The sequence below is a fragment of the Dysidea avara genome, chromosome 11, assembly GCF_963678975.1.
Source record: "Dysidea avara chromosome 11, odDysAvar1.4, whole genome shotgun sequence".
Lineage (NCBI taxonomy): Eukaryota > Metazoa > Porifera > Demospongiae > Dictyoceratida > Dysideidae > Dysidea > Dysidea avara.
The window spans coordinates 9532772-9560656 of NC_089282.1; the positions used below are offsets into that span (position 1 = coordinate 9532772).

The window sequence follows — 27885 nt, forward strand, 5'->3', positions numbered from 1 at the left end:
CCCTATCAATTGATAACCCCAGGTGGTTTTGCATGTTTTGGTGGGTGCGAGCCCACGAGCTTGACGAGAGTATGGAGTTATATCAATGTGACCCCATTGATTCTGAAAAACATTGTCAGTTAATGCTAAGCCACTACCAGGGTGAGTTCTACTGTACAAGTGTATACATCTATGCTCGCTTCTATGGCAACAAGCAATTATGTAACAAATCTATGCTAAATTCATTCTTGTGGTGTTTGTTTCTCAGAAGCAGCTTGTTGTTTGGAGATGGTATCTCAAGAGTGTAAGAAGACAGAAGATGTTGACATTGATGGCATGCTAACTAACATTAGCCACTGTATCCACTGTCTGAATGAACTTGCTGATGTGGAAACTAATGAGATAAGACTAGTAAGTTAAAATGCTTGTATATGATGGGAATACAGTGAATCTTGGCTATCAGTGTGTATAATTGCAATAACCACAATGTCAACACATGAAACTGTGCACCCTAGCATATTGACTGTTCTATTAGAGTATTTTGACCTGAACCTTTGCTGGATATACTTAACCAATTCCTGGAAACCTCAGAAACCCCCTTGGATTCACCCCTGCAATTAACTGAAACTTCAATTATCAATGATTTATGTATATTTGTGTGGCCAAGAAAGCCGGTGCGACAAGACAAGTGTTAAAGGTGTGTTGTTCTATTAGAGAAAGTGTGCTTTGAAGTGGAACAGAACTGTTGATATTGCATACATACAATTTTTCGAGGTATGTAATTTTTGCGGATTGGCAAATTTCAGGATTTTCATGGTTTTGTTTTTGTGGATTCCTCATTTTTCATTCAGACTATCTGTTATCTGTTTAGCATAGGGGCTAGTTTGATAATTGTTAATTTTTGAGGATGAAAAATTCGTGGACTACTACAATCACGAAATCCACAACAATTATGTCCCGTCAAAAATTTGTATGCTTCTCTGAACATTTTTGGGATTTAACTGGCCTGTACAGAAACAGTGTTTGTCGGATCTTGAGTTATATAAGTATCTTTCATCCCATCATACTGATTATAGCATTACATGTACTGACCTTGATCATGGCCTACACTGTAGTTACTAAGTTCAAAGTAGGAATGGAAATATTACTGTCACAGCTTTTCATAATATATGTGACTTGATTTGCAAAAAAGGTCTTCTGTACACAATCAAACACACGGTTACATGTATACTACTGAAAATGAAAAATGAAAGTAGTTTAAAATATTATATACCACATCAAACATGTTTACTTTAATTTCTATACTAAAATTATATGTACTAATTACAAGCAATAAAATACCCATATGTAGTTCTCTGCCATGTTCTGCCCATTGAACAGGTTTATTATGGAGAAAAGTACATAAAGCATGTCTGGACACATACATACATCAGATCCACAAAGTATTTGCCTTTCTATGCATATTCTATCAGATTTGGCATTGTAAGATGCACTGTAGCTAGTTTGCATTGTGGATCAATGAACCACACCATGGCTTAAGGTTACGGTATAGTCACGGGAAATCATTCAAAATTTTGAATGCCTATCAATTCTTTTTGAGAAGCCCATAAAACCAGTCTAGCAGCGTGAAAAGTTTTAAATGAAGGTGAAGTCCTTCATATTTAATGTTTTTATGTAGCTACTAGTTTGAGGCAGATGGAACACTACAATTTGTTGTAGTAACACAAGTAAGCCAGCTCGTACATCACTCAGCTCCAGCATACTAGAATACATTCTAGTATCTATGGCTCCAGTTGTCACTACCATGTTTTACGCCGCCAAATACATCAAAAGCTGTAGGCTCTATTGGCATTTCTGGGGCATAGTAATACCAAGAGTTCATAATATAGGTCCTCTTTCTATATTATAAACTCTTGGTAATACTGTATATTAAATTTATTAGGTCCTGTGGAAGCGTTTTTGGCGTGTTTCTTCCCAGTGACTCAGATACAAGCCTTCAAAGAGCTTTTTTCACTCAAAAAACTACTAAAAGTTCAATAAAACGTCTATACAACCAGTAACTTTAAAAATCGCTTCCACAGGGCCTAGATATTTTAGTTGGTTAGTCACTTGTGTTGAAATTATAAGGATTTAGTAATCTGTTAGTCTGGTTTTTTTTTTTTTTTATAAAACATCGCTCTATTGTAGACCACACACCCAAAAACAGTCGTTGTTCTGTAATAAAAACAAACAAGCACAATTAGTTGTATTGCTAACACAACACAGTTGTTGAAATTATTTATCCCTGCTTGGTTTAAAGCAGGTTTTGTAATTTGTTCCGCCCACGCATTAAAAACTATTTTGTAACCTTAAAACTACCCTACTTGAATGTTGTACATGTAACCATGCACCTACGTTTAGTGATACGTGAGTGTTCAGGGGGGAGGGGGCACTTCCCCCGGCCCCCTGGGTTAACTATTCCCCCCACCCCAAAGTTTATACTGTACTTAAAGCCTTGGTAATAGTGATAATCTTTCCCAAATAGCTATATAATCAAACGGTCAATATTCAGTGACGTTACAGTAAATTTTCACCAAAATCGTGTACCTTCATACCTGCCCCTACTATCCCCTAGAAACCTCATGCTTTACATTTCAGAGTGAGCTTCACACACTTATAGTAATCCTCTCTATCACTACTAAAACGAAACACTCCTCCCTATATTCCAAAACAACTTACTTTGTCCCACCCCCTAGTTTAATATCCCTGGTGTTAATGTATTGTTATCTATTCAACATGTATGAGTACAGTCATGTTGCAGGGAATGTGCATATCTGGTTTCTCTGCTATCATCATACATGCACAAATATAACTCAAAAGTGGATACATTTTAATTTTTGCTGTGAGATAGGTATTACTTGGGCCCAACACATCCCTGTCGAAACACCAAAGCATGCCATACCCTACTTATCTCCATCCTTTTTGTGTCCCCAATTTGTATCTAGAACAAAGGTATCAATGCATGGGTGTTGTGTTAATGGTTTCAGTGAATATGATATCACATACAATGAAACTAGATCCACCCATAACTTTCACACCATGCCTGCTACACGTCCAACCAAAGTGAGTGGATTTAGTGTGACCTGTGTAATACTATAAGTGATCAAAATTAATGTAGATGAATCATTTAATCATTTATGTAATATCAGCAGCAGGACATCTGTGCATATCATGATGGCAACAGCAAAGCTTACCTGCATGTTGACATTCATGTAACAAGGAACAATAGTTTTAATTTTTGCTTATAGTGTTTACTCAATTCTGTGTTTATCTTGGCCCATATCTGCAATTATCATTAAACCTCATTATAGTGCTGAGTACATGTTGAGTAGGCAACATCTGCTTTTCAGTATTCCTACACTTATCATTATTGGATCATTCTCTGTTTTGTGGAGGAAGTGAAACTTACTTTGTTTTGTGTTTGTATATGTGTGACTAACCTCCATAATACAGTACGGTAGTACTGTATATTAGGGATCATGATCAAAGAACTGGGCTTTTCCAACCAAAAATATCACCAGCCTCAATTTCCCTTCAGACTAACCCCAAACCCTTTCCAATAAGTTTCTGTGGAATTTTTAAAAAATTTCTATTTAACAGAAATTTTTGCTGACTGACTGATGCCTCCAGCCAAGCATAATCTAACTCAACAATGGATAAGGCTATGGGCTTGATTTCTTCACTGTTCAGCATTGCTTTTTCCCGAGATTTGTCTTTTCACCAACCACAGTAAGTACAATACACATATCATGGACTTGCCTTTGTCCTCCTTTGTGTTCCAGTTCTTTTTGCTGATATTGCAAGGTGTTGAATAGCACAATGTGGCTTCCCTGTGGCTTTGTTGCCTGTATTTTCCGTAGCGACTGAATTGACTGCAGAGATACTTCTCATACTGTTCTTCGTAACAGGTGGAGCATAGCTGAAAATAAAGTGTAATGGCCACCTACCTTTCCACTACATAATTGATTGTTTGGGCATACATTCTGATGCTAAATTACTTTTATGGCATTCCTGTATTCTTTCTTTTAGTGCGTTATGGGCTGATTTGTTTGTCATACTGTAATTATGTTATTAAAAAGTAAACAAACAAGTAGAAGGGAAAATTAGACATTTTAAGTTAGATTAGGGATCAAAGTAAAATAAAGTTGCGAAACAAGGAAATAGCTAAAAAGTGGTGAAACAAAGAAGGTTGCCAATACCTACAGATATGGTAGACTGTAGTGGACATTTAATCCCTACCATGACTAAATTAGGGATTAAATGTCCACTAGTACCGTATAATGGGAACGATTCGCAGAAGAAAACATTCACGATTGATCTACTATTTCCTCATTCACGAGAAAACGTTTGCGATTTATTGCATAAAGTAATTTAAAATTTGGGCTCGCGCTCCAACGGATTAATCATGGATAGGGAACACTTGACTATATGGCTCGACTCTGACATGTTGCATACTACGCATATTAGTACTAGCCATGCATGATTGCTGCTTCGCTGGAGGAGTAGGCATTTATGATAATAAGCATGGACGATAGGCACACCTTGGGGGCGGCACTAAAACCGAGGCTAAGACACGCCATTCTAGCACAGTGAATCGCTGGGCTTCAATTATATTTGCCCCATTTCTCTTGCATGAGTAGCACTGTCACTGAAATTTGCATCTCTGTTCGAATGGTCTTGTGCCTCACTGGCTATACCGCCACGCATATACGTGTAATAGCAGTTTAGTGATTAGCAAGGCGAGTAGCTACCCGCTTATGCACTCGTTATATGAATGCTGCATCAACTGATCCATTTAAAAGTTTAGGAAAAATTTGCAAGGAAGCATTCGCGAATGCATCTAAAATCACGAAATTCGCGAATGTTTTCTTCCACGAATTATTCCCATTATACGGTATATCTGCAGGTATAGACAACCTTCCTTGTTTCACCCCCTTTAGCTATTCCCTGTTTCACTACTTTTTTTTCTTTGATCCCTAATCCAACTTAAAATTTCTAATTTTCCTTCTACTTCTATTTGTATGTGTATTGTTCATAGGATGCATTAGAGCAGCTTTTGGTAACCTTAGACCATCAACAGAAAGTGTTGTCTGCCAAGAAAGCTGAGCTTGAATATAGTGTGACATTTGGAGGTCACTGTGAGAGTAAAGGTTTGATATCATTATACTGTACTTGTGCACTTGGCATTAGCCTAGCCACACACAATTTATAAACTACCTGTGTGTAAGTGTTAATGCTCATCCAGTTGGCCATACATATATTAGGGATCATGACTTTCTAGAGTCACAAAAAAGTTATCAGGAACCAATTGCAACTTCATGGCACCTTGGCAATTTTGGTAAGCCCAAAAGTGTTTCATAGTGGCCAAAAACGCTTCATTATTGCTCAAAATATAGTACAAATTTATATAAAAAAATATTAACAGAAGTTTCTACTAACTGACTAACTGTCTGATGCCTTCAGACAAGCATGACTCAATATAGCTAAGGCTATGGACTTGACTTTTTCACTGTTAGATGTTGCTTCTGCTCCACAGGTGCCTCTGACATACCACAGTACAAACAATGCATGTGTCATGGACAGTGGCACTGACAGAGGAAGTAGTTGATATGAGGGGGAGCTGACCAGGCACTACATTGCCTCTGGTTTGGTGAGGTGAGACCAAACAAAAAAAAAAGGTCACAACCAGCTGACAATAGCTGCCCACCTCACCAGCTATACCTTTATAGCTGAAAATATACCTTTATAGCTGAAAACTACATAAAATCTTTACATAGCTTGCTACACACTGCTCTAATACTGTGACTGCTCTATTATATTATCTCGATCTTTATCATGGTTTTCAGCCCCACTCCAAGAATAATAATTTCTGCATGATATCATTCTGAGGGGGGGGACTAAGCCCCGTAGCCCCCCCTTTCCGCCGCCTACACTGTATGGTCATGGACTTCCTGTACCTTTACTCCCTTGTGTCCTATTTCTTTCCTTTGCTGAAAGCACCAAGGTGTCAATTATGGTAATGTGGTAGTGTAGTTTCATTTATAACAGTCTGTGTTTTCTGTAACAACTGCAGAGACGTTTCTCACACTGATCTTCATTTGTGATGCTGTGTATATAACAGGCTGAACATAGCTGAAAACGAAGCGTAATTACTGCTAATGGACACTAAATTTTCAGAAATTGGTACTGTTTTGTAATTTTGGGCATGCATTCTGAGGCAAAAATTAATTTTATGGAGCCATTACAATTATTTCTTTTGATGTGGTAGCTATGCACGAGTTCACTAGTTATTACAAAAAAGGTAAACAAACAAGTACAGTGGATCTTATCTTATAACAAACTCCTCGAATTAAGGACACAATATGAAATAAACCTCCATAATAAGGATTGGTCCCAACAGGTCTGATTAATGCATTTTTTTATCTCTGAAAGAGGAAACCTCTATATTACAGCAAAAAGTGGCCAAAAGTTCTGGATCTCAAAATGTCCATAATAGAGAGGTTCCAATGTAGAAGGAAAAATTAGGAATTAAGTTTGACCCATGGCTGAAATAGGGGACTGATTAAATGTCCATTAGTATATTCGCAGGTGTTGGCAACTTCCCTTGTTTCACTACTTTTTATTTTTATGATTTTAAAAGTCCTAATTGTTCCTTGTGCTTGTATTAATATACAGTATGTACCTCTTTAAAGTGTTAATTCATTTTTTTATCTGTGCAGATCGAGGATATGAAAAGCATGCATACGATCAGTCTGCTCAAAGGTATAATACTATACAGTAGTTAGTGTTATTACATTTTCTTGTTAAAAGTCGACTACTAACAATAGAAAACACACTCATTAATCCCAGTGGTATTAAGTTTAGTGAAGTAGCTGGGCTAAAGGATGCCAAACAAGCCTTACGTGAAGCTATTATACTACCTGTGATGTATCCACATTTGTTTACTGGAGCCAGAAAACCATGGAAACGTATTCTACTTTATGGGCCTCCAGGAACTGGTAAGATTGTTTATGAATCTTCAGTTGTATATATATGTAAACGTTATTTTCTTATCAGGCAAAACAAGACTTGCTCAAGGTATCTGTTAACATACTGCGATACGCATTCCAGTGTCATATTTTGTTTTAGCTGTGGCTGGTGAGATCAAGTGTCACTTTTATTCCATTACTAGTTCTGACCTCATGTCCAGTTGGGTTGGGGAGACTGAGAAGTAAGTACAAAAGATATTTGTGTATATCTACCGTATATGAGGAATAATGATCAAGAGTATAAATAATTTGACATGATCTAGCTTCTATAGCTAGTGTGCCATGCTTGTACAGGATGTATCTCAATTTATAGTTGACGCACATGTTTTATATTTCAGAATAATTCGTGATCTTTTTGCTCATTCTAAGCAACAGGAAGGAACATCAGTAAGTGCTGTATAAAATTAAGTTAAGTAGTACCTAAAACTACACAATGAAAGTTGCTCCTCACAAAATCAGCTTATAGTAGAGCTCTACCATTCTGACTAGCATACACATGCAATTTCTTCATAGAGATCAGTATGGACTCTGAGGAACCAAATGATCATCAACTGAATCTTCACCATGTGTTACTGTTGGACTAAATTAGACCACCAAATATAGACAACTAATGATTTGTGCATGCACTGTATGCATACATATGCATTTGTTGTTGTTGTTGTTGTTATTGTTGTTGTTGTAGCTATTTATCAAACTTATGTTGCACTTTTGCAGGTAATATTTATTGATGAAGTAGACAGTGTTTGCAGGTGTAGATCAGCTAAGGAAGAGGAGCATACTAGGAGAATAAAAACTGAACTTCTTAAACAAGTATGTACCCTTGCAAGGTGTATTTATTTTTAATTGTTAATTTGTATTGTGTGCTATTGTATTGTTACATACAGATGGAAGGAGCTGCTGACAACACATTTCTGGTTTGTACCACTAACTGTCCATGGGAACTAGACCCTGCCTTCCTACGACGCTTTCAGAAAAGAATTTTTCTTCCACTTCCTTGCAGGTTTGGTGAACTGATTGTTGTATGAATAATGGAGTGTATGCTGGAAGTTTGAGAGCTTTCCACCGTTGCTAAGTGACTGTCCTATTAGAGTAGTTAAATTTGCCTGACTGCTTTATTAGAGTATCTTGATCTTTTTCACCCAAATTATTGTTCAAAAATCACTAAACTGATATTGTTTTTGTGTAAGAAACCATTGGATAAATGGTCTATTGAAAATTTCTCATGGATCCTGGATTTAGGAATCCTAAAACCAATTTCTTAATGCTCCAAGTAATTTGTAAAATCCCAAAGAAGTTTCCTGAAATTCCCTGGGTATGCCTCCAAGTGTACATGTTGTGTCCAGATTTGGCTAAAGTGTATGTGTACTTGAAATCAAATCAAAGAAATACTTCTGCATGGTTAACTAGTTATAACTTTTGCTTGTATCACACTATTAAGTTTATTTATCAGCCTGGTTGCTGATCTTGTTGACATACAGGCTGTATACACACATACAGTGTTGGTTGTTGATGGTATGGCTTGACCATGCACCACAACTACTTTGATCAAATACTTGAACTACATGTTATATTTTTACATTACTATCTATTAGCATTTTTACATACATCCTTAGAGAAGCAAGGTTGGAAATACTGAAGTTACATGTAACACAAGATGCAGAACTGAATGAGCAAGATTGGGGCACTTTAGTAGAGAATACAGAGGGTTTTTCTGGCAGTGATATAGCAACTTGTACAGCTGATGCTGTGTTGGAACCAGTGAGGGAGTTAGAGACCTGTAAATACTGGAAACATACAAATGGTAATAAAATAATAGCCTTCTTGTGGGTTGGGTAATAATCAGCCCCTTTGTCTATAAGAGTCTTGCTATTTAGCGGTATCATGGTGTGCATTAGTTTTACATGGGAGTTTTGATGTTCTATTTACTGTATGTATGGTATATAATGATAGATAGACGCAATCAAAAATGGATACCATGTGATAAGGACCATCCTGATGCAGTCTGTAAATCACTTACAGATCTTCCAAGTGATAAAGTGAGTTGTGTGTTTGTACTGTATGTCGAGGAGTAGTCACTATGCCACATGACTTACATGTATTTGTGTCCGAGATCAAAATAAAATAATCTAGCTTGTTAAAGAAGTTAATTTCTATTGAATATTCAATCAAGGGATCAAGAAGTCCTAAAAAAAAGGCAATCAAGCACCTATAAAATGAGATTTTGCTAGGTGTTTATGTCAAGTTGTTAACTTTCAGATAAAATCAAATGATCAAATTCTCGTCAATCAATAACCTTGATCATGGTTGCAACTGATTCTACTGGGCCTACTATGGTTACTACCTCTGCTATATACAGGTTACCTACAAACACAGTACATATACAACTGTCCCAGCTTGTGCTTGGTCTATTGTGTTATGTAAGCTGCAACAGAATTTTAGATACTTTTTGAAATGCTGCAAATACTCAGATACTTGTTAAAGGTTTTTAGTATTTGATTAGTATATAAGATCATGTGATCCATAATTTATCAGCTCACATGATGTGTTTGTCATCAAGAAATTACACCATGAAGCTGTGGAGTTACATTTTGTAGTATTTTAATGCACTTTGCTTTTTATGCGAATCTCAAAGTTTGCCAGAGTTAGTTAATTGTGATTTAAAGTATATTTAGACTTGTTAGTATATGCAATTAGCTATTTTGGCAGTTTTACTACACTGTATGTATACTATATGTGACCCAGTCTGGGAAAACCGGTCTTATCACCCACTGAAAGGTATTGAGAAATGCCGGTTTTAAGTATTTAGTGTGATGTAGCTTGCTAATGGTTGAAGCTATGTGTACCAAATCTCACACATTTTACACCAATTCCTTACCTTTCACAGCATCCACTGCGCAAGTAACCAACAGCTAAGTTTCCCGCCACTTTAGACAGTTTTAACCGAGGTTGACTGTATCAGGCGAGCTCCAAAAAGGGAGGGAGGCAGGGGCCTGGAAGGAGGACAAGGGGCTGTTTAAAAATTGAAAAGGAAGGCATAGGGATGAATTAGGCCAAGTTATGGGCCATTCAGGTCTCAAAACTGGCTAAAATGAAAGCACATTCACAGCACTGGTCTTTATTCAATACCACGGTGCTGTACAGCCACATACAGCCACATACAGCCAACCCCACGCTGGCCAGAGCTCCACTAGGGCTCCAGATCACTCGTACAGGTCGCCACTGTGCTTGGGAAAAGCAGCTAGCAAAAGCAGACCACTCAAGCCTAGCTGATTTTGGTAATGAAATTTTATTCATGTAGCTTTGTGTTAATGGTGAAAAATCAAAATGATCTGCTGACATGGGTGATAAGACCAGTTTTCCCAGATCCAGTCACATTATAGAGTTTGTAAAAAATAGCTCTTGATGAAACAGTGGTAGGAGACAAGGGGATCAAATCTTGGAAAAGAGTGATGTCATTTTTATTTTTATTTCTAGACTTTTAGGAACAAACTTTCGTGAAACACTTTGACTGCTCTATTAGAGTATTTGAATGTTCTATTAGAGTATATCTTTTTTAACCCCATCTGTGTCCCATGGAACAGATGTGGCACCTGCAGCACAATGATTGAGCTAATGGGCTAACTTACAGTGTACAGTATATTACATCCAGTGCTGAAACTGTATAGTCCATGGAACATTAATCAAAGAGTTTATGAGTCACTGGATCACTAAGTCATCAAGATCAGTGTTATACATTGTTGTGACTTTGCTGTCACCATGCATTGCTTAACACATTATAGTGTCTTTTGCATATGCTGTATTTACTTTGCAAACAGGTTCATCCCAGAGATGTAAATATCCAAGATTTCATGCAAGCCTTTCAGCAGAACCATAGGACAGTATCGAAAGATCAATTGGCAAAGTACGAATGGTTCACATCACAGCTTGGACAAACTGGATAACTATCAGAGTATATGTGTGTACCTTGTAGTATTATTATGGTTCTGCAGTAAATGAAATATAAATAAGTGGTAATTGTCATGTACTGTAGTTACTGTAAGACTATAAAACTGCTGGATACTAGATAGCTATGTATGTGGGTATATCATGCTAACCACTTCTCTCAGACTGGCAAAAGAGACAATATACAATGCAAATACAATACAGACTGTATGCATCTAATATATACATGTAGTGGTACTTGATTATGGCATGGCCTGGGCTTTGTGTTAACGCTGCATGAAGCCTTCATTAGTTGAGGATTCTCTCCGCAGTGTATCTGAAAGCACTATCCTGGCTGTACAGGATCAAGTGCTGTGCACAGTATACCAGACCAAGATTATGTAACCCTACAATGATGTGCTGATTTTGTTATGCCAGAGAAGAGACTATATTCATGGTCACCACCTACCTTTACTGGCACAACATGGTGCATTGGCATCTCTACAATATTTTGTATCCCTTCAAGTGCTTTTTTTTTTTTTTGCCCTTGCCTATCACCCCCAGCACTGGCTGTCAAGTGCTGGACAGCTGGAGGGTACCAGCTACTGAAACAAATCAGTTGAGGGTGCCAGACTCAAGGCGACCCTCGGAATAGGCCAGATCGACCATAGATGGTATCGGATGAATAGTCGATGACCCTGTAAGCACATCACAGCAGACCTTCAAGTGCTACCAGTTACACCCACATCCAATAATGAAAAAATGATGAGGTCAAACTGCTAGACATTTCTGTATCATAACCAATCATTGCCATCATCATGTTTTCATTGGACCATGCAATTGTTCATCAAGTTGCCATCTTAGGCACTAGGTCTATATCTAGAGACCAGTATTTATTAAGGCATTACAGCACAAGTGCTGAAGGTCTATAGGACACCTGGTCCTACAGCCTGTCTAAAGTTGTTACAGAAAGTGTGTTTGAAAAAAAAAACCGTGACTGGACCTGGGCAGCCTCGATATTATAAACTGGTACGTATATAATATCTATGCTATGATATTACCACTTTACTGATGTGAATTTACACATGATCAATAACTAACTGCCTAACTTGAGCCAAATCACACACACCACATCACACTGTTGTAAGGAAACATGATAATATAGCCAGTGGGATGTACCACCATTAAATTAATGTGTATAATATTTGGTCCTGACAACTAGTAAAATTCAGGCTTGCTGCTGCTGTTGCTGCTGTTGCTGCTGTTGCTGCTGTTGCTGCTGGTTGTCTTGCTAGAACGTTACAAAATAACTGCGGTCAAACGAAATTGTAGGCTACAGAGAGCAAAGCACAAGTAATCACATCACGCAATCAAATCGTCATATCTATATTTACAAAAATATGCGGAGACTTGTGGGTTGACGGCTCATCACTTGCTGTGCGTTATCAGTTCTTTTCGAGTCTAAGAACGGCGGGTCCAAGGTTTCCAGGTGGCTACTAGACCTAGTACGGTCTGACTGAGGTGCTACTGAGTGTTCAGTACCATATTTGCAAGCATGAGGAGATTGCTTCCTATTACGATTGTTATCGTTATTACTGTCATATTATGTCGGTTTGGAGTAGAAAGCAGCAACGTTGAAGACGAGCTAGACCTAAAGGAGTCTTTGAATAAAAGTGCCCAGATCAAGAATAGATACATAGCAGTTTTCAAAGAAAATTGCACTGAAGAAGATATCAATTATGTGGTAGCAGCAATGGGACAAGCTGCAAGAAATGGATTGGCAGGTAATGGTCCTGTAAAGAATTTTTCCACCCTAGCTCACCTCACAGCTGGCATCATGGGTATTATATTTGATGGAGACAAGGCAGCAGCTGAAAAGGTAAGTATATGTTTCGTATTGGTATATAAAATTGTCACCATCAATATTAACACACAAACATACATACATGTATAACATATTTTGTTCCCAGCACTCAATGTCATAGCATCCCACGGCACTTATCGATTGGAAATTATAAGCGCCTGCTTGAAAAAAGATCTGGTCATAACTGCCTTTGTTTGAAGCCCGCTAATTGATATCCTTCTCTGATCTGATTTGTTTTATTTGTGCTTCCATTATCTCCAAAAATCTACATACCGTATAGAGGGAAACTTTGGCGGGGGGAAACTTTGGCGATTCGCTACAAATTTGCCAAAGTTTAACCCGCCAATTACTCGTAGCGCCTGAGATTAGTGTCTTCATAGCTACAGATTGAGCTTGAATTTGCCAAAGTTTATTTTGCCAAATGTGATTTAGCTTGCTATTTGCCAAAGTTTACCCCCACCAAAGTTTCCCTCTATACGGTAGTCAGAGATCATACTGTATACTCAGAAATTTTATATAGTGTTACCAAGTATATAGTCAGTAATAATTTTTAAAAAGAAGATGGGTTGGTTTTTGAAGATGACATGCATACTCAATAAATTTAACATTGCTAGTAAAGCCAGAAATCACTTTAGCGAATTTCGATAGCTTCGTGAAAATATCATCTTTGAGGTAAAAAATCAATCAACCAAGGCTACATATAGTTGTTACTGTTCCTGTCAACTAAAAATCATATTGTGCACAGTTTCGCATACTTCTGGCTATATGGTAATCAATTTGAGACATTGAGGCACAAATTGTAATCACTGAGTTACTATATAAGGTCAAATCTGAGTGGTGTGTATAATAACTGAAAACAAGCAAGTGCACTGTGATATCACCAATCACTTTGATCTGGCCAGTAACAAACTCAACTGGCTGCTGGTAGTCAGTACAGAGCTAATCAGACTCTTTTTGTTGGGTTATTGCACTCATCAACTACTTCACTGAGAAAAGAAGATTTGGCATGTGCATGTGTGTGTTTGTGTGTCCATATTCGGTACATCTATGTGTGTGTTATGCAGTGCGCATATTTAAATGCTATCCCATAACAAACTATGTAACTCCATTGAATTTCCTTCTGAGCAGGCAACACAGCTGATATGTCCAATTACAATACAATATTAAGTGTACAGCGTACATACATGTCAGGGTTGAAGTATCACTTACTCACATGCAAGTTGTAATTATTTAGTAGAGATGTGTGCATTGCTAAAATCTATGTTTTTTGTTTTTTTTTGTTTTTTGCAAGATCAAAAGTATATGTTTACATGCAGGTTATATATTAGCCAAACAGTAATGTAGAAAAGCTTATTTGTAGGTACTGTACTCTGTTTACATAAAATTGAGCATGGTTCCAACTGGACAACTTGAAGTAAGGGATCAATGAAAAGCAGTAAGATTGCATATAGATATTTTCAGCTCTATTATCTCAAAGTGTGTGCTATCATAATATACTCTAATAGAGCAGTCACATGACCAGCACAACAAAATCCATATACCGAGACTATATTCCATATTTTATTCCGTATTGCTCTGTCTTTATGGAACCATTATTCAAACAAGTAGAAGGAAAAATTAGGAATTTTAAGCTGAATTAGGTATCAAAGAACAAAACAGGGAAACAAGGGAACAGCTAAAAAGTTGTGAAACAAGGAAGGTTGCCTATACCTGCAGATATACTAGTAGACATGCAACCATGACTAAATTAGGGATTACATGTCTACTAGTGTATCTGCAGGTATAGACAACCTCCCTTGTTTCACAACTTTTTAGCTGTTCCCTTGTTTTCCTGCTTTTTTGTTCTTTGATCCCTAATTCTGCTTAAAATTCCTAATTTTTCCTTCTACTTGTTTGTTAACTTTTTAAATAACACAATTATGACTACTGAATCCAGGTGTGGGTGTAACTAATCACTGGACTGGATTACTGGACTGGAACATTGGACTGGACTACTGGACTGACATATTTTGGGTTTTTACACATTCTGAGGTTGGTTTTATTGATTCCTGCTAACCAAGGGCCTTCAGAAAACTTGCAGTCTGTTACTAAAATGATGAGTATGAGGAGTGGGAGTAAGCAAAAACTGACTTCTAGTGATTTCACTTCTATTTATTATGTTCTTCTACAGTACATACACCTATACTACTTATCAGTATGCTACAGGGAATATGCTAGTTATAGTTAACCAATTGGAGATAGTAGCAAGCTTGTACAATGCTAATAAATTTGGTCACATATTATAGTACGCCAACCAGCACATGTAAGAACTAATCATGATAGCAGAAAAAACTCTACAGTTGTGTAATGAGTTTGTATATTACATGTAGGAACAAATTTAGCTACAATAGATTATCTTAGGAAGGATAGGTTGTGTCCCAGGGGTCTGAGCTATTTAGTTCAAGGATACAGTGTAAGATAGGGAGCACAAATATAGTAAAATGATTTTTGGTTAGCTACTGCTAGGTATTACAATCTCCAAAACACAATACTAAGAAGTGTATAAATGCTGTAGAACACAACAAGTAGTGAGAAGTCAGTTTTTGCTTACTCCTGTAGCAGGCTGCAAGTTTTTTGAAGACCCTTGGCTAGCTAGACTCAATAAAACCAATCTCAGAATGTGTAAAAACCAAAAGTATGTCAGTCCAGTAGTCCAGTCCAGTGTTCCAGTCCAGTAGTCCAGTCCAGTGATTAGTTACACCCTCCAGGTGTACCACATTAAAAGAAAGAATGGCACCAGGCATTCCATAAAATAATTTTGCATCTGAACGTGTACCCCAATAATCAAATACGCACTGAAAAGTGAGGTGGCCATTACACTTCCTTTGTAGCTATGCTCTGCTTGCTACACAGCATTACAAACGAAGAATAGTACAAGAAACTTCTCTGCAATGAATCCAGTCATTACGGAAAATGTGGGCGAAAAGCATGACATAGCCAGAGCGAAGCCGTATCGCGCTATTGCAAATCGACACCTTGTGTAGTCAGCGAAAAGAACTGGAACCCAAAGGAGGACAAAGGTAAGTCCATGATACGTGCATTGTACATACTGCAGTTGGCAAAAAGGCTCGTCTTGGGACGAAGTGACGTCAAACAGTGAAAAAATCAAGCCTGTAGCCTTATCCATTGTCGACTTATGCTTGGTTGATGGCATCAGTTAGTTAGTTTGTTAAATAGGAAAATTTTAAAATTCCATAGAAACTTGTTGGAAAGGTTTGGGGTCACTCTGAAGGTATTTTTGGGCTTGGATATGCCTAACCAATACTAGCCATGCCTAACCAATACTACCAAGCTGTTGTGAAGGAAATTTGAGGCTGGTTTTAGGTGATATTTTTGGGCAAGAAAGTCCAAAACTGCATGATCCCTAATCTTTGAATATTTGCACAGTAATGGACTACTGCTATGACTAGTAATCTAGCTTTTCCTCAGGTTTGAAAAAATTTGTTCCAAGACAGAGCAAAACTGAGTAAAATACGGAGTTAGTATCAGTCAGTATCAGTTAGTATCAGTATATGAGTACATAACATGACCCAGATTACCCAATCTAGTTGTACAAACCGTATTTGTCTCTGAGATATTTACTTTTAAGGTGGTATAGGATAGTAGAAGAGATAATGATGGACTAAAAGCCAGATATACTTTAATACTTGCTTCACATGAAGAGTTTTAACATAGGAACATATGCAACCGTTATGCATAGATAATAGTGTTGTGAACCAGTATGGAAAAACCGGTTATTAACCGGTATTGTCTAGGTCAAGCCAAGTATTGGCTAAGAAGCCTTTTAACTGGTTTTGCCCACCCACTTGGTAAACCATAAAATACCCCTGCTGACAAGTGTTAACATCACAACATAACCTCAAAGCATGTGTAAATATGTGCTTGTAATGGCTGTTATTGTAAGGCAGGGTGTTGATGGTCACTTTGGTACCACCCTAAGGCTTCCAAAAGGCATGTTTAGTGCCAAAATGTCTGCTAATTTACAAATCAGACAATAACCAGTCAATATCCAATTATTCACCTTCCAATAACTGGTTTTAGTAAACTCTGCAGGTTCACAGCACTAATAGATAATTTCTGTTGTCATTAATTTCTTCACTTGAAGATATCATCCCACTCCAAATTATAATACCTTAGTGGATTTGCTAGAGTTTGTGGTGAACTGGTCTCAACTCAGTAGACTAATGTACACTTAGTAATTGCCCAGAATAGTTCATTCCAATCTGGTCGCTTCAGCCATTTTGATCTGTTTTTGGTACTGATTCCACTCCCTAAAGAATGCATGCAATAGAGAAAATTTAGAAAAGATACACACTTCAGAGTCTGTGTATTGTTGAGACAGTATAATAAAATGTATTTAAAGTATTTTGTATATTGTGCATGCATGAACAAGAAATTTCTTAATGTGTAAATAATTTTGTTTAGATAAAAGAACTTGAACAAATTGCAACTGTAGAAAATGATCAGTTTGCTCAGGGTCAACAAGTACAACAGAGATATCCAGTGTGGCATTTGGATAGGATTGATCAGCGTTCATCATCTTTAAATAATTATTATTATTCAAAATACACTGGAGAAGGTAATGATATTTACATTTTAGATACTGGAGTATATTATCAGCACAGTGAGTTTGAAGGAAGAGCTTACTATGGTGGTTATGATGCAATAGATTTTCTTGACAGTATCAATCGGAGGGGTTATGATTGTAATGGCCATGGTACACATGTGGCTGCACTTGCCGCTGGTAGAAATTACGGTGTTGCTAAAAAAGCCAGAATCTATAGCATTAGAGTACTGAATTGCAATCTGTTTGGACCATACAGTGCAATATTAGCTGGTTTAGATTATACTGTTAGAAAGATCAGAGAAAGGGGAAGAAAAGCAGTTGTGTCAATGTCCCTAGCAGGTCCACATAGTCCCTCACTTGATGCACAAGTCCGTAAAGTGGTACAGTACGGAATTCCTGTTGTTGTTGCTGCTGGTAATAATAAAAGGAATGCATGTGGTTTTAGTCCATCATCTGCTTCACCCTATGGCATAATAACTGCAGGAGGTACTAAGCAATCCCAAGATGGTGTATATTTCGCTACAAACTATGGTCCTTGTGTTTCTATAATGGCACCGGGGCAAGATATTAGAAGTGCTACATATAGTTGTTCCACTTGCTGGATTTTTTTGAGTGGAACATCTATGAGTACCCCATTGGTAAGTGGAGCAATATCACTTCTTCAACAACAGTTTCCAAACTATACAGTTGCACAACTAAAAGCACGGTTACTGGCTAGCTCAACGAAAAATGCTATTGATATGTCGGGACTACCATCCAATCACAATACTCCTAATAGATTGCTATATATTGATGGTAAGTTACAGAATAGTAAAACTTAAATATGCAGGATGTTACATAGACTCTTTTTGTAGGCCAGATTACAACCACTCAGCAACCAACAACATTGCCAACTACACAACCTACTACTTCTATTCCTAAGCCAGTATTACTACCACCGACCAGTCTGTCTACTCATAATCGTCCAAAGGTTTTTGATTTGTTGCTCACTTCAGACATAGAAGGATACTATTTCTATCAAATTGGTTTGAATTACACATTAAAATGGTTGAGCTCCTTTGATGTAATTCATGAGCAAAGATTCACTATGGTACTCAATGATCAAAAACAGGAAGTTACTGAAGTTACTGAATGCTTGTTTCAAGTGGACAAACAACAGCTTGAATTTAACATACTGAGATTTGCACTGGATGGCTACCATGCAGAAATGCTTACACCATATTTGGATTCAAAGAATTCTACTAAATACATGGCTATTTTTCACAAGAATAATATTGCTACTAAGGTATTTCTAGGTGATAGTTTGCAAGCAGCTAATGGACGTTTAGCTTCAATGAAACGACAGCAATATGAATTAAGGTACTTCCTCAATGAACCAGGGGACAGAGATTTGACATACACATCACTTTATATCAAGGCACCTAGGGTTAACTGGATTAAGTATGAAGCTAGTTCAATACAAGATTTTAAGGCCAAAGTTTCTCAGATGGAGAATGCTGGTTATTACATGTCATCATTTGATGCCAAAGGAGGAAAATTCATTTTAGTTTTTTCCTCAAGGAGATATGGAAGTGGATCATATAAATATATATTTGACCAAAGTCGAGTTCAACTTGCAAACAATGTAAAGAATCTAGCTGTAATTGGATGGCAACCAACTTTAATTGCTATATATGAACTACGACGTTACCGCATTGTTTTTCTCACTATATTATGGAAATAATTAGAGATATACCTGTACGTATAGCTCTGTACTGTAAATTATTAACTGTATTGTAATTTACACAATATGCCTACATGATATAAATATGCACACATGCAATTGACAGTACATACAATTAAATGTCTACACAAATAAAATATTTAATTTCTATATTCACATAGCATGTACAAATTTACTTTTGGGGATGTGCAAATAGCTATATGTATAAGAACAAGACGATATCCAAATACATTGATAGATGCTCACTCTTAATTGGCCATAATATAAAGAGATAATATGTAACACAGTCATGCATACACTCAGTGAGTCAGTGCCATCTGAATTTATTTATTACTGTGTAGGACTCCATCAAGGAGTATAACACAGATGCAAAACAAAATCAAAGTAAATTCAGATGATTGCACAAAACGTCCTTAAAACAGTTTATAGATGGCTGATTGACCACATCTTCCGGCAAATTTAATAGTGGATGGTAAAAAGGAAAATAAGTACGAGTTGGTTCTTGCTTGAGGGATTCTGAAATGTTGTGAATGACCTCTGGTAACTGATGACATTGATGTTAGTGAGATAGATGGAACTTCCATTTGACAATTGATTATCTTATAAAACATGACTAGTTTGCAAAATGTACGTCGTGATTCTAGAGAGGGCCAATTAAGTGATGTGAGCATGTTAGTAACACTACTTCTCCAGGAGTAATTGTTCATTGTATACCTTGCAGCACTACATTGAATCTTTTCTATGGCACAAATATCAGATTAAAGGTGAGGAGCCCATATAGGTGAAGCATATTCTAGTATGGGTCTGACAAAGGACTTGTAGCAATGAGATCTTACAGAAATTGGACAATGATTGATGTTCCTCCTCAGAAAAGCTAAGGCTGAATTGGCCTTATGACATGTTATGAATATGATTTTTCCAAGTAAGATATTCATCAAATGTTATTCCTAGATATTTTGCCTTGGAGACCTTTTGAATTAGGTGAATGATGGCATCGTGACCAGAAAAGGTCTATCCTATACAGTCTCAAGAACTATAATAGTTGCTACATTAGCTGAATTAAACAAATCATCAAAATTAGGACCAGTCAAAACACTCATTGCAAAGTCCCACCACAGCTGCCTAAATCACTAAGATTTTTCCTTACTTTGGCCCCTTTTCTGTTTCACCTTATTGGCTATCAGTCATTTAAGTTTCAGCCCTTGTAATCGTTGTTAGGTTATGTCATCCTAAGGCTGCAGCACATGTTGCTGTCAGACCTTCAGTGCTGGTCACTGTAAAGCATTAATAATGATAATAATAATAAAAGATTTTTGCTTCTTGGTGACCACTGACATGGATAAAAGCCATTCAAGATCTGATAATGGCCAAAACAAGCAATTTCAATACTGAGCTGAATAAAAACTACTAGCTAGCTATATAGTAGCTATGTTGTGATCTAAATATGAAAATATAACGATTGCCGGGTATGTACTCAATTAATTAAGCCTTTAATGGATTTGCACTCAACAGGGCTAACTAACCCACTGGCTAGCTAGCTAACCTTCAATAGCAGCATTTTGGGGTTTTCAAGGGAGAGGATCAGTATACATACAAAAGTAGATAGTCAGAAGTGTGACTCTAATTGGGAGGGAATCAAATAGCCCACTGTGAGTCTTTAACAAGAGGGCTCAGGTGTGGCTTCTTAGGCACATGATCACAAGCTGATATTTGTGGTGAGAGCTGTCTGGATCATGCAAGTCGCAATACACCTAGCCGGATGTCTCAGTGGGATTATTTTGAATTTGACATAGTTTTAGGTTCTATAAAGATGACAAATAGCAATAGCTACATAGCTATACTAGGTAATCTATCTGAATGTAGCTCAAACATCTCTAGCTAAAAAGGACAGTTTGTGAAGTATGTATAGTCACCTCTACAGCTACCAATATGTGCAATTTTACTTCTAGGATCAGGCCAATATATGAAAAAGGAGACTATATTCACTGGAATCACTCCAATCACTGGTAAGAATCACTCAAATCATACATCACCAGAATCACTGGCCACTCAGTCACTAGAATCACTGGCCACTCAGTCACTAGAATCACTGTAATCACAGTTCCTGAAATCTCCGTATACTATTGTGCATCAATTCCGTGTTACGGAATCGTTCCCGATCGTTCCTGTCTTTAGCAACTAAAGCCGGGATGAATACTGGTCATGTCCTAAAATCCATTCGTGGAATCGTGGAAATGATTCTGCGGGCACTGTGCCTGGTAAGTTTGTTAAATATAGCGTGCCGCAAAGGGCGTAGTAATAGGCCCATTAATGCATGACGTGAACAAGAGTTTATAATTGTAGCGGGCCGTGCCCACCTTTTGAGAACCGTGATGGATTCATGTTAATTGCTTGAACAGTTGAATATTATAGCTTGGTTGAATCAGTGTACCGTAAAGTTCATCTTCCTTATAAGGGATAAAGGCGCACTACTGTACCAGTATTGCTTAGCGGTGCGATAAATACCGGGCCTACAAACGATACATGCCTGTCAACCTTTATTTTCTGATACTGACGGGTATGTAACAGTTATACCTGGAGTTATACAGTATTAATTTGTATGTCATAAACTTGATGTGCTCAGAACATATGTCTGTACTCTTTAATTTTATGTTATCCTACTGCCCTTTGGGCCACACTGATAGATCACTTCCATACTACTTTACTAGAGGCTTGCCCCTTCAATGCTATGCATTCACTTAGTATAGAGGTCATCAGAAGAATCCAAAAACATGTATATTTACAAGATGCCATTAAGTCTGACCTTACGTCATGTAATAGCCACGACAATCTATGAAAAATATCGGAAATCGTGTGAAAATAAGATGCGCTTCAGACTTTTGGACATACGAATTTTTGTAACTTGACTTCAGCAATAGTTGTTAGAGAAAACAGTGAGGATGCATATATATGTCAGTAATTGAAGCACAAGAAAACAGTGGCGTAGCCAAGCCAGGGCATTGCCCGGGCATCAGACTTCTTTGCCCCACCATCAGCTCCTAGAGTAATTATAAAGACGTGGGCTGGATAGCTCGAGATTTTGCTAAAGTTACTTAACTAGTCACTGTACAAGAATAAGTATAGCACAACTTATACAACACTCACCGTGCCATTTTCGCCGATGGTTTCCTTTTTTTTGGCTAAACAGAGATGGGGTTATCCAAGGGATTTTCCCTACGAGTAACTTGATTGTGCACAAATAGAGGAGGCAATAAATAGAAGCAAGATCACGTGATTACAAAAAAACCACGCAGCATTGTGGCAAGGAGTGAAGGACAAAGAATTGGCTTCACTATAGTGGGCTGGACAGTTTACATTTGGATTAAGTGATCACGGTAGCTATTGGTGTGGTAAAAACTCGGGAGGCAAAGTAGTCTAGAGGTATTTGTGAAATTAGCACCCATCTATCCGTGTGGATACTGCTCAGTTCAAACGGTATGGAGTATTTGTTCAGTCAGCAATTCTTTTCTTTTTGTTTCCACTTTTCTAGGCTAACAACTGTAGTGGCAGAGCATAGTCATCACGTGATAGAGTGTCTCGTGCTTTAATTCAAGAATCTTTGTAGTCTGGTATTAAGACACATGTAGCTAGATGTATGTAATATGTTAGAAGGCCAATAGCTAGCTAGGCGTTCGCTTCTATTAGTCATCTTGCATGCAGTAGTGTAGGATGATACATAATGCATTTTAAAAATGTTATATTGATGTCCATATGAAGATGGGCATGTGTACGTGTGTTGCATGGGAAATGGCTTGCCCACCCATTGCCCACCCATTGCCCACCCATTGCCCAGGCATGGCGAAAAGTCTGGCTACGCCACTGCAAGAAAAGTCAGTGACTAAGTATATATGCTTAGCTAGCCAAGAAGTTTTTGACCAAATGCAAAATCGCCCCACCAGCCACAATTAAGCACAATACTCCACAAACAATATGTCTATAGTGATTAACAACACACTTGTCCATAGCCAATTCGCACTAGTGGCTTTTTAGATGGTAATAGAGCATTCATGTTTATACATCCATAGTGACCTTGGTTCAATAAAACATTATGGCTATTAAGTTCAAACGTAATGGCTTTCTGTAAATATGCTTGTTTTTGGTTTCTTCTGAAAACCTCTATATGTTTTATTACGAACCCTTGATGTGGACAATTCGTATATGTGTATATCTATATATATTACATATGAGAGATTGTTTGCAGGTCAGATCTGCAAAAAAGATCAGATCCGCAAAAAGAACTATTACATTGCTCAACCTTGAAAATATTGCCCTTGAAATATTTCAATATGTTGAGTCATGAAGTTATAAATGAGGTACTTAAATACAAGAGGGTATCATTTCTATAGTCACCTATGACCGTGGTCAAGGTCAATTTTCTATTTTGACCATTGACTTCTTTTTGTCAAAAAAATTGTGACTGCATCTGTGAAACCCGACACAATTGCACTACCTTAAATTTAGAGTATAAAGCATTAAATACAATGGGTGAAAATATTTACATATTATTAAACAAAATAACACTTTGTCTCACAACAAAAACCTGGATATTATCTTATTTGCCTTCTCAAGAGGAGTTTGAAAATCTTTTGTTTTGTTGTAGCAGACAGAAGAATACCGGTGTTTGTTTACGTCATGTCAAAACGATAGTACATGATCATTTTTTCTATACTCATTTCGCCTTCATATGTAGTGACAAAAGGTGATACAAGGACAATCTTACCCAGTAATTGATTCCCCTACTCATGGTGAACATGATGGTGTAAATTTCAATTCCTTGTGTCATTCTGCTTATAATGTAAGTTATAACCTGTGAGTGAGAGCCTGTAATTTATTTTCCCTATACTTGCTGTACATATCAATTGTTTCTGCTTTAGGGCTGTAACTCACAAAGTTATTATGGTATATGATGCTGAAACTTTGCCAGAGCATACACTTGGATTATAAATATTTAATAAACAGTAATTTGAAAAATGCACCAATTGTGTCAGGTTTTTGCAGATCTGGTCACATTTTTCTTGCCCATTGAATTATTTTCGCTGTATTTTGGTGCACTATTTACTCGTGACAGCTTGACCATTGTCCAATAGTATACCTTGTTCATTGACTGACCACAGTTACAGATCATAGTACAGTGGCTATTGTGGTGACACCCTCTTGTACAGGTGGTGAAAATGGTACAGGAAAAACCAATTAGTGGCTATATGGTGCATGAGTTAGTCTTCTTTCTGATGTCTAGATCTCCCCATCTGTTGTAGACTAACTATATCCAGTACAGAATCATCAAAAAAACATCAAAACATCAAAAGTATAGGTTGGAAAACATGAAAAGTATAGGTTGGTAGTGCAAAGTCACAGATCACAAGTATGGTCTCAACAAAAGCACTACTAAATTTTAATATTCTATCTGGCAGTAAGTTGTCGTAAATGGTGGTTATTCAGATTGGTTTGGAAGTTCCTCAAGGATCTGTGTTAGACCCTTAATTATTTTCCATATATTGACGATTTACACAGTGTTGTTGCCAAGCACTCAAAATTGAAACTATATTCAGGTGATGTCACCTTGTACAGGGAAATTAAATAGACTGGGCAAACTTTGACTGAATGTGACACTTTTCTTACTGTATCTCAAATAAGCATAAGACAATATCTTGTGACTATTTTACAAACCACGTACTCTCCTCTGTGTCTTGTAGATCTTCTGTCATTTAAGGGTCTGCTCTGATGGTCTGACCACTGTATGTACAGTATGTGTTGGCCAAAGCCAGCCAGTCTTCCTATGTACGTCACACTTTATGGGGTGCTACAACTGAAGTGGCTTTTCAGTCTCTGGTATGACCATCTCTGAAATGTGCATGCACTCTGAAACTGTTACTGACAAGTCCACACTGAAATCTTGTTTAACGACATGCTGCACAGTGGGCTTGTGGTCACCTTTGGACCTTTGGATAATCGTTGGAATAAATCTTCTGATGCTTGTCTATATGCTGTGGTCTGGCACAGCTACTAATCATCTCCATTAATTTTTTTTAATCAACAAAATACAAATATCAGGAAGCTCAAAATGTAGTAGTAGCGTTTTGCGGTCAATGGCATGTTAATGGTCAGAGTTAGCAATATAATGACCTTGTTGTTAATATGTGACTGAATTTGACAAAACCTGGCTTCGACGCACAAAGCTTCATTAGGAGATATGGCGATTTTAAGTAATCATTGTGTAATAACTTCCCAGTGCCTACAGCTGTGCAAACAAAATTTGCACCAAGTATGCATCTATTTACTAGCTATCACTGAGTGGGTGTATACATTTCTGACACCCAAAATTAGCCCTGCTTTGGGCAGCTTTAACACTATTGGCGAGCTCTCTGTGAAGTCCCAGCTCACTACACACCATTATCACAAAGCCATGGCCATTCAATGGCACCAATCTCCCACTCGTGGCTTTGACAGGGTCGGAAGAAAGCTGCCACAGAAACCAGACTTGCCAGTCCTGAAGGAAGTACAGTGTGGAATATGATAGTGTATTAGGCCAGCAATCCATTTCTGGTAAAACGTAAATTTGATTTTGTGTGTGTGGAAGCCTTGTTATGTGAAATCCGGTCACATATTTTGTTCTCATGTTCCAACTTTTTTTTACTCTATCGTTGATCGTACAGCAGGTACAGTCATACATTTCATATTTTATTGTAGATGCTGTGTATGGCACTGGTGGCTTGTGCATTTGTAGCATATCATGACATCTTGGATGTTGAAGGTTTTTATGACACTTTTGGTGGTGAATATGAAGACTCAGGATTGTACACTTCTGGTGCTATAGCATTGGTGGTTATGGGTGCACTGGGAATGACTCTTGAAATAACTATGATGATTATCCGTCTACTCAACCCAAAATGGCACCATCGTTACTTTCTATATTTTGGAATAACAGTAAGTGAATAATGTTTGGAGTTGTTTATATGGTAGTGTAATCTGACTGTCCATATTTCTATAGCAAACCTGCATTTTATAGTCAATATTCTGTCACTAATAGCTAGTGTTTTATTCAAAGCTGCTTAGATGAAGCTAAGCAGTCAAGTACAGTACAAGTAACTTAGGTTTGTTACACTGAGTGAGCACCATTGTATTTTAATGGTTGTTGTGATTTTATAACAGGATATAGTTCTCACTGTCCTACTTATGTTGTGCCTGTTTGCTGGAGGAGTAGCTAATGCCAAATATGCCAATGACAATGATAATTTCCTGGATGAAAGAAGATCATTTTGTGATGATAATCCTGAACAAGATTACACATGTGATGATATTGAAACAGTTCGGAATTATGAAGCTATTTCTGCAGTAAGTGTTGTGCTAATATTAGATGGAAATGTCACCACACATATTATGCAATGCAATGTTTAAATGTTTTCACTGCTACATAGCCATCAGCAATTCCACTACAGTGTCTGTTAAGGTGTGGTGTAAAATCATAGGTAAGGGATAGTATCAATTGCTGGGGTGCCTGAAGTAGTACAACATCACCTTGTGTGTTGGTAGCATTAATGCTATATGACTGAAACGCCCTCGAGCTCCAGCTCCCAATTAATATTATAGTAGGACCTGTCTTAGTAGCCGCCTGTATTGGTCACTCTCTATACTCTATATTGGCCAAAATTAACTTCCCAATTGAGAAAGTTTACCTTTGTAATGTAGCTGTCTGCTTATTTACTGTAGGTCAAAAAGTGCATGAAGGTGACGACCAGCTTATACTGGCCAGCTAGGTTTGATTTTCACTTCATACAGGGTCAGCCATGCTGTGAGTAGTAGGGACCACTTACAGCAAAGAGGGGACCAGATGTGGTGTGTGGAGGGGGCAGATTGGGGAAGCGGAGGTAGAGAAGGAGAAGGAGCCAAGTACAGTTGTTGTAACTGGCCTAGGGTGACCTTGTTTGGTGGGACAATGGATGACTGGTCACCATGTACGTGAAGATAAATATCAACAAAATGCAGGCCCATGCAGTCACATTTTACTGTATGTGATTCTTCTATTTATAGGCATTATCTCTCTTCTCTATCATACCATTTGGAGTGTTAATAGCAGTCATGATTGTGACAATTATGGCTAGCAGAAAACCTGAAGTAGACTGATATACTTTACAACCTTGCACCTTGTTACAGAACTATAACATATTTTTGAAAAGATATTACAAGAAAGACCTCCTAATATGTAAATAGCTAGCTATAGAGATATGTTTATAATTCATTTGTAATTTTGTTATTGTGTATTTGTTTGGCTATTTGTAAATTGTATAGTAATTGCAACTACCAAATTATATGAAGATACTATATACTTTTCAGTGATGCGTGAGTGGGTATTGCCAGAGATACGTATAGTATGAATAAAATGCTGGCGTGCACAGTAACGCATTTTGAGATGTTACACTAGATGTATAGCAAACAATTTTATTGGCTGATTAGTGCATCATGTACATGTATGTGATACTTTTATGTGCTGTATATATATGCCATAATACTGTAAATTGCTTGTAAATAATTTTTGTATGCAAAAATTACACAACTTCACCCGGAATATTTTATACCATAACTACCCTTTTATATATACTCTACTTTTAGTTAAAAGGGAAAAGCTATAAACGCAATAAGCCACACAGCTATAATGTAGCTTAGTATAGCTACACAAATCAAGCATAAA

The 27885-nt window shown here is 37.4% G+C and overlaps 3 protein-coding genes across 8 annotated transcripts; all 3 read left to right on the forward strand.

The window, feature by feature from the left end:
* Positions 1-10: 10 nt before the first annotated feature.
* Positions 11-11084, forward strand: LOC136238425 (uncharacterized). Its single transcript, XM_066028882.1, has 13 exons — positions 11-141; positions 248-390; positions 5057-5168; positions 6738-6780; positions 6829-7016; positions 7075-7095; positions 7147-7228; positions 7385-7433; positions 7761-7856; positions 7931-8046; positions 8660-8847; positions 8997-9082; positions 10862-11084. The coding sequence occupies exons 1-13, from the start codon at positions 33-35 to the stop codon at positions 10985-10987; spliced, it is 1359 nt and encodes a 452-aa protein (XP_065884954.1). The 5' UTR covers positions 11-32; the 3' UTR covers positions 10988-11084.
* Positions 11085-12332: 1248 nt separating this feature from the next.
* Positions 12333-19321, forward strand: LOC136238358 (uncharacterized). The gene is made up of 3 exons (XM_066028792.1): positions 12333-12846; positions 17296-18232; positions 18292-19321. Exons 1-3 carry the CDS (start codon positions 12523-12525, stop codon positions 19158-19160), a joined length of 2130 nt encoding a protein of 709 aa, XP_065884864.1. The 5' UTR covers positions 12333-12522; the 3' UTR covers positions 19161-19321.
* A 1956-nt stretch (positions 19322-21277) lies between these two features.
* On the forward strand, positions 21278-27529 carry LOC136238879 (uncharacterized). Of its 6 annotated transcripts, XR_010693238.1 has the most exons (5): positions 21278-21418; positions 25887-26123; positions 26349-26531; positions 26907-27151; positions 27228-27529. XR_010693238.1 is itself a non-coding variant. In XM_066029508.1 (4 exons), the coding sequence occupies exons 1-4, from the start codon at positions 21350-21352 to the stop codon at positions 26994-26996; spliced, it is 579 nt and encodes a 192-aa protein (XP_065885580.1). In that variant the 5' UTR covers positions 21278-21349; the 3' UTR covers positions 26997-27529. The 6 variants fall into 6 exon arrangements, 3 of the variants coding, with proteins under 3 accessions (XP_065885580.1, XP_065885579.1, XP_065885581.1); XR_010693239.1 differs by having other exon boundaries at positions 26349-26665; positions 26907-27529; XR_010693240.1 differs by having other exon boundaries at positions 26349-26665; positions 26976-27529.
* The last annotated feature ends 356 nt before the right edge of the window (positions 27530-27885 follow it).